This window comes from Nematolebias whitei, chromosome 23, assembly GCF_014905685.2.
Source record: "Nematolebias whitei isolate Nwh7 chromosome 23, NemWhi1, whole genome shotgun sequence".
Taxonomy (NCBI): Eukaryota; Metazoa; Chordata; class Actinopteri; order Cyprinodontiformes; family Rivulidae; genus Nematolebias; species Nematolebias whitei.
In genome coordinates, this window is record NC_056520.1 from 2,318,570 (window position 1) to 2,326,720 (window position 8,151).

Here is an 8,151-nt window from a genome sequence, read left to right on the forward strand (position 1 = left end):
AACAGGACCACGCTGCTAACAGGACCACGCTGCTAACAGGACCACGCTGCCAACAGGACCGCGCTGCTAACCGGACCACGCTACACAGACAGAGAGCAAAAAAAGCCGGAGGACAGGAGAGGAAGAGAAAATGTGTCCGCCTTGCACGAGAGCGAGTGCAGAAATTATTTATTTTTAAAATGTACCGCGTTGGAGACATCGAGAAGTCAGAATCAATTATCAAATATCAAAAATGGATTATAATCATAAATTGATGCTGCCACTTATAGGGAGCTAGCAGAATAGTTGTGGTGCCGTATATTTATTTTATTTTACATCTTTTTTGTCTTCTCCAAATACTGAAGATATGTCAAATAATAGTAAAAGTTATCATAATATAACAGTTTTTATTAAGGACTCTGAAACGTTTAATTTGCAGACACGTTTTCAGCGATAAACACGATGCTAACGGGGTTAGCTTCCCTGTGGCATGTTGATTCTAGAATTCATTTCTAGAATTGCGCCGCTCAAGATGGCTGCATGTTGGAGCAGCTCTGTTACTTTCATTCTGGGATGTTGCTTTTGAAATCTTTAATTCCTCTTTTTCTGGATGTAAGTCACTTGATTTAGATATTACTTCCTCTGATATCAGATGCTGTGCTGCTTGAAGGAATTTTACTGGAAACTCTTTGCTTTTGGACATTTGTTATGATGCGTAACCATGACAACAAGGTGGTCTTTGCAATTGGGAGCAGCTGATTAACATCTCAAAAACTCAAATAATACCTCAGGTACAGTCCTTGAGGCTCATTCTGTCTAAATAAAGGTTGAATGAATGAATGAAGGTACAGCCCCAAATCACAAATAAGTTAAAAAGGAGGTGCCGTGGACGCATCCCCGTCTACCTGGCAGAGGTGCTTGACTACATAACCACTGATACTGTGGAAAACGCGGCTCGTGACTACAAGAAGACCAGGATCATCCCCTGGCACCTGCAGCTGGCTGTCTGCAATGACGAGAAGCTCAACAAGCTGCTGGGAGGAAAGACCACCTCTCAGGGAGGAGTTCTGCCCAAGATTCAGGTGGTCCTGTTGCTCAAGAAGACTGAGAAACCCACCAAGTCCAAGTAGACAGATCAACATCTGCAACCGGTTTCTTCAGGTCTGCTCTAAGATGGACTGCTACGAGAGATCCTTCCTGCCCACAGCCATCAGCATCTAGAAGAACTCTAATAAAACCAGGATGATGAGTTGCATTTAATTTCCCTTTTTGAATTAGAATTGAATTTGAGTTAGCAACTCAAATTAAGAATTGAGTTTCAGGTGTTCATAACTCCTTTTATCATCAACTCTGCAAGTTCCAACGAGCCTTCTGGTGTGTGCCGGTTCGTGTTGCGCATGTTGAGACGTAGCCGTGCGTGATCTTCAGTCAGAAGACCGACCTCGACTTTAGAAGGCGAGGCGCGCGGCCTCCTTGTTTGACTGCAGAATATTTATATATATTTATAACGTGGAGTTCCTGGTACTTGTTGAAGACTGAATGTTCGGTGTTTTCTGTGTCCTTTAAGGCGGGTCTTGGGCCCGGGTGGTGATGGTGGCCCCCGGCCCGTTGATAAGAGTGGAGGGGCAGCCGGTCTCGATACGATGTAACGTCACAGAGTATGGAGGACCACGTGAGCAGGTAAATGTTGACTGTGTGTTTGTAACGTTTATCCAAAATGTAACTTTGAGCTTTTTCATCAAACACTTCAGTCAGAGCTGAGACGCCTTCTGGCCTCGGTTTGATTCATGAATGCTTCTGCTGCTTTCACCTGTCCGTAAACTGTGAGCACATCCCAAACTGGACCCTTCAAGCTTCAATGTGCTTCAAAGTCCTGTGGCGGCGAGAGGGGTCGAAGCCAACCCACCGCTGGTGCTCCTTTGTGCCGTGAAGCGAGGTAGTAACGGAGGCAAAACGGTCGACGTGAGAAGGTAAACTAGTGCTGCGGCTTGGTAATCTGTTAAAGGTTAATCCCATGTCCGCCTGGTCATGGGATTAAACAACAAACAGGTTTGTTACTAGAGAAGATCCATGGTGACGCACAGCAACTTTGTATTTAGTTTAAATATTGGTTAACCACAAAGAGGAACTGAGAGCTCTGCTCCACGGCTCTTGGTTCCACGAAGAGGAAGAGGAAAGCTCGCGTTTGAGCGGGACGTGGCGGCTCCATCTGTGATTTAAGAACGAACACAGGCAGCGTGACGACGGACTGGTCTCTGTGGCCATCTGGCAGAAATGTTTTGTGAAAGTGTCAAAGTGGAGCGTCATGATTATCGTGGTTAGTCGAGGTCTACGGAAACCAGCTTGTTGACCCCCGTCATGACGCGAAGAGGGGAGTTGGAAATGCGTCTTGGGACCTGGATGACTTGATAGATAAACGAGGTATCGGCCTCCATTTTGGTGTGTGGCTGCATCTAGGTGTAAGAAAGGTCACTCAAACTGATTTGCCACGATAAAATCCAAGATGGCCACCGCCATATGTAAACCGACCACTCTGATCATTTGAGGAAACTGCTTTCTAGTTTTTATTTTGCTTAAAAGTATAGTTTCCTCAAATGATTGGGATGACCAAAGATTAATCTAGGGTGGTCAAGGCCACCATTTTCCCAGGTTCGTACAAGTCACCAAGACTTCTCTCTGTTCTGCAGGACTTCGACTGGGAGATGTCCCGGGATGCCACCGGGCCCAAGATCAAAATAATCTCCACCTTTGACAGCAGCTTCTCAGACCCTTCGCTCAGCAAGCGCGTGGCGTCCGGCGACATCTCGGTGGTGCGGCTGCAGGACAACGAGGCGGACCTGAAGATCGCGGAGTTGAAGCCGCAGGACGCCGGCTTCTACTTTTGCCGAACCCCGAGCACAGACTCGGTCATCAGCGGGAACTACGTGGCTCAGGTTCAGCTCACCGGTAAGAAGCGATTTACGCCGATGTTTCCGCGTTCTGACCCAGCGAGTCTGTTTTACCGTGCGGCTGTGAAAGTGCCGAGCTCTGTTGGTTCATTGGACAGCCACTTTCAGGACTTAGTGATGCTCTGCTGACCGTGTATTTATATCCTGCTGCACACACGCACAGCCTGCTGGTTTGGGACAATTATTGGCTCGTCAATTAACTTTCAGCGCACCTCAAACACATTTATGATGGGGAGCAGATGTCAGGTGGGAGTACTTGGCTCGTGTCAAATCAGGATCAGGGAGACGGAGGTTCGGATGGACTATGAATACCCTCATATGGATGGGACCATTTCATAAAGCCAGAAGGTTTAGTTAACTGTACTGCTTTGAGGGTTAGAATGCTGGATATCCGTGCAAGACATCGGAGTAAATGGGTTTAAAGCGCGGCTGCACAAAACCTGGAACATCATCGTAATATTAAACATCGTGCTGGGACTGAAACACCTCGTAGGTTATTCACAAAAAGGTAAAATCGTGTCGTCTGGACAGTTTCTGTTTTAATCCAGGTTAGTCTCACTGAGTCACGAGGACTCATTTTCAAGAGAGACCCGTTTTAGACGGACAACATATAAAGTTTAAAGCAGTTAAAATAAAAAGTGTTATGAAAACACTGTTACTGTTAGCAGTCAGAGGTTCTTTATTTGTTGTTTCACCACATGTGGTACAGGAGGTGGAACGAAATTGTGTCCACAGGGTCCCAGTTACATCCAACAATAAAATGTAAAAGAAAAACAGTAATAAGATCTAAGATATGAAGAAAAACATCAACTAGAAATATGCTAAGCACTAATAGCAGAAAATATTGCGTCGAACAGCAGCACGAACATGAGTCTGTGTGAGCAGACGAGCACGAATGAACACATCAACATGAAACAGATCAGCAGCGACATGAAACAGATCAGCAGCGACATGAAACAGATCAGCAGCAACATGAAACGGATCAGCAGCAACATGAAACGGATCAGCAGCAACATGATGTGAAATTTTTTTTTTCTGTGATTATCCTGGTTAGAGCTTTACGAGTCGAAGAGCTTCAGGGTAGAAGCTGTTCCTGCACCATGGTCCTGTTAGCAGCATGGTTCTCTTGGCAGCATGATGCTCTTAGCAGTGTGGGTCTGTTAACATTGTTGTTCTATTAGTAGTTTGATCCTGTTAACAGCATGGTACTGTTAGCAGCATGGTACTGTTAGCAGCATGATACTGTTACCAGTGTGGTACTGTTACCAGTGTGGTACCGTTAGCATAGTGATCCTGTTAGCAGCATGGTACTGTTAGCATAGTGGTTCTGTTAGCATAGTGATTCTGTTAGAAGCATGGTACTGTTAGCAGCATGGTACGGTGTTAGCAGCATGGTACTGTTACCATTGTGGTACTGTTAGCAGCGTGGTACTGTTAGCATAGTGATCCTGTTAGCATAATGGTACTGTTAGCATAGTGGTTCTGTTAGCAACATGGTACTGTTAGCATAGTAGTTCTGTTAGCAGCATGGTACTGTTAGCAGTGTGGTACTGTTAGTAGCGTGGTACTGTTAGCAGTGTGATCCTGTTAGCAGCATGGTACTGTTACCATTGTGGTACTGTTAGCAGTGTGGTACTGTTAGCATAGTGATCCTGTTAGCAGCATGGTACTGTTAGCATAGTGGTTCTGTTAGCAGCATGGTACTGTTAGCATAGTAGTTCTGTTAGCAGCATGGTGCTGTTAGCAGTGTGGTACTGTTAGCAGCATGGTGCTGTTAGCAGCATGGTGCTGTTAGCAGTGTGGTGCTGTTAGCAGCATGGTACTGTTAGCATAGTGATCCTGTTAGCAGCATGGTTTTGTTAACATTGTTGTTCTATTAGTAATTTGATCCTGTTAGCAGCATGGTACTGTTAGCAGTGTGTTACTGTTAGTAGCGTGGTACTGTTAGCAGTATGATCCTGTTAGCAGCATGGTACTGTTAGCAGCATGGTACTGTTACCATTGTGGTACTGTTAGCAGCGTGGTACTGTTAGCATTGTGATCCTGTTAGCAGCATGGTACTGTTAGCATAGTGGTTCTGTTAGCAGCATGGTACTGTTAGCATAGTAGTTCTGTTAGCAGCATGGTGCTGTTAGCAGTGTGGTGCTGTTAGCAGTGTGGTACTCTTAGCAGCATGGTACTGTTAGCAGTGTGGTGCTGTTAGCAGCATGGTACTGTTAGCAGCATGGTACTGTTAGCAGCATGGTACTGTTAGCAGCATGGGGCTGTTAGCAGCATGGGGCTGTTAGCAGCATGGGGCTGTTAGCAGTGTGGACCAAAATAAACTGTCCATATGACATGATTTAACTTGTTGTAATTTATTTATCTGGATGATTGAGCGTACCTACTGTTTTTGAATAATGTTTGTTTCATTAATTTCTTAATGTCATGCAGTTTTTGTTTTTATGGTGTGTCAAAATCTTTAAGAGGTTTGTCTAATAAAGGCGTGGCACACCCCTCCATCTCAAACCAAGCCCGTCCTAAAATCTGCAGTATTATTATCATCTCCATATGTTTATGAGTTAAATGCACATTTTCCTCACGTGTCCCATGCTCTCCTGTCGTTGTGGAAACCCGGTGCGGGTGTCTGGCTTCAGATTAAAAAAAATGATATAATATCTTTGCCTGTGATGGACTTGCGACTTGTCCAGGGTGTGCCCCGCCCCTCGCACAGTGATTGCTGGACATGGGCACCGGCGACCCTCGTGACCCAAAGTGGAAGAAGCGGGTAAAAGATAATGGATGGATGATATCTTTGCCTACCCTACAAGCAGGACATATTCAATATAAACAGTACAAAAACAAAGGGAATGTACCGGTATGTTGATTATTGTACATTGTTATGGTTGATTATTTCTTTGTTGGAGCAATGTTTCTTGGCAATAAATCCTCTGAAATGGTGCCACACTTGTTGAGCAGCAGAGTTGACTATGCTGGTTGCACTCATAATAAAGATGCCAAATCTTCTTCACTGAACAACTTTGGTATAGTTTATTGGATTGGATGATTGAAGTCTAAAAAAAGACACAATGGCAATTTTACCAACAGGATCCTCAGTAGCATGTGGAAGAACCATATACAGCCACAACAGCTCTAGGCTCCTCCTCGTCGTGCTGCTCACCAGCTCGGTCACACACTGTTGTGGGATGGCAGCTCTTTCTTCAACCAGTGGTAGTTTTAAGTCAGCCAGTGGGAGGTCACTCTGGGGCAAACCCAAGGTTTTCAATGGGTTTGAGATCATTCCATCCTTCGGGTCCCCGAGGCTCAATGGGATTAACCTGTATAAATAAAGGTTGAATGGATGAATGAAATAACCCCCCTCTGTGGGGGTGAGCGTTGCCATCTTGAAGAATGGAGTCCAGTCCCAGACTGTGGAGATGTATGGTTGCACCTGGGGTTCATGAACGTCGAAACAAGAGTCAACAGCGGAAAACGGCTGAAGATTTTCCATATTCTTCATGGACACGTCCGCCTGTCCGTCCATCATCTTCCGCTTGTTCTGAAGTCCTGTCTCGGGGCAGCATCTTGAGCAGGGACGTCCAGACATCGCTTTCCACAGCCACCTCTTCCAGCTCTTCTGGGAGGACTCCTAGGTGTTCCCAGGCCAACCGAGAGTGTGCCCTGGATCTTCCCTGGGGTCTCCTCTCAGTCAGACTTGTCCAAAGCACCTCCCTAGGGAGACGCCGAGGAAGCATCCTTACCAGATGAACCACCTCAACTGGTTCCTCTGGATGTGGAGGAGCATGAGTCTCTCCTGATCACTGAACTTCTCACCCTGTCTCTAAGAAGAGTCCAGGGAGAGGAAACTCATTTCAACCTCCTGGATCCACGATCTCATTCTTTCAGTCTCTACCCAGAGTCCATGACCAGAGGTGAGGCGAGGAACGTAGACCGACCGGTAAAAGAGAGCTTCGTCTTACAGTTCAGCTCCCTCTTCACTGCAGCAGACCGGCACAGAGTCCACAATACTTCAGATGCTGCACCAATCCATCTGTCAATCTCACGCTCCATTCTTTCCTCACTCGGGAACAAACCTCTTAATTTTAGAACTTGTCCCTGGTAATGGATTTATCTGAAAGACTTTCAGTGACGGCAGTAAACTGTAGTTTTGTTCTCTAAAAGCTTCGTTTGATTAAATGTGATTAAACACAATAACCGCCTCTATCCTTGGTGTGATGTCGAGAGCTGCCCAAGTTAAATTTGTTGGTTGCTCAGATCCTTAATAAAGTTACACACTTTGAGTTTGTGCTTTAAAAAAAAAAAAACACAAACATGAGTTCAGCAGTTCCCGTTCTTTTTTAATTGGATTTATTTTGCACTTTTTTGAGTTGGTAATTAAAAACAAACGCACTTTTAATTTGAGCATCTAAACATCATTGTTGGTAGAAAACGGACATTTTTGTGTGAGGAAAGCAAAAAAGTGTGTCGTGGGGGGAGGGGTCAGAATTTAGTGACGGAGAGCGTAATCAGACAGCAGGTTAGTTATCTCCATAATGCATCATCATGTTCAGCTGCTCTCTGCTGCCTTCCAGCACGGCTCCCCAGACACCTCGTTAAATTTAGACCTGAATTAACGAGGCAGCCGTGTTTGTATGCCAGAGAGATTGTCATGTACACGCAGAGTGTACGTATTAGCAAGTACAACAATTCTCTGTACGTACGGGAAGAAACTTCAACGCTTCCCATCTTTTAAAAGATGAATTTGATTCAGAGCAGGCGGCTTTTGTGCGCCTCATCCCGTTGTTCGGATGTTTTTTGTTATGCAAGAGACGAGTGACGAGGACGTCGCTGAGAAACTCTTTTCAGGAAAATTTTAATTGACACTGCAAAACACAATTATTTGTACCCTTTGTTGTCTGACACGCCTCGCTGCAGCACTAAGTCTTCCCTGCTCTCTGATGACTGATCAGATGTCGCCATGATTCAAACTGGAACTACTTTACTCTAATGGAAACTTTCCAGTGGAAACCTTTTACTGAAAACTTTCCACTGGAAACTTTTCACTGGAATCTTTCGCTGGAAACTTTTCACCGGAAACATCCACTGGAAACTTTTTACTGGAAAATTTCCAGTGGAAGCTGCCAGTGGGAACCTTTTATTGGAAACTTCTAACGGAAAATTTTTACTGGAAACTTTTCACTGGAAACTTTCCAGTGGAAACTGATATTGGAAATGTTTTATGGGA

General features: G+C 45.0%; 1 protein-coding gene across 1 annotated transcript in view; it reads left to right on the forward strand.

The window, feature by feature from the left end:
* Window positions 1-8,151, forward strand: part of ptgfrnb (prostaglandin F2 receptor inhibitor b) — a 70,204-nt gene that overhangs the window by 2,486 nt on the left and 59,567 nt on the right. Inside the window, exons 2-3 of the mRNA XM_037696594.1 lie at window positions 1,547-1,659; window positions 2,667-2,925. Coding sequence (XP_037552522.1) covers window positions 1,547-1,659; window positions 2,667-2,925 — 372 coding nt within the window. The remainder of the gene's footprint in view (window positions 1-1,546; window positions 1,660-2,666; window positions 2,926-8,151) is intronic.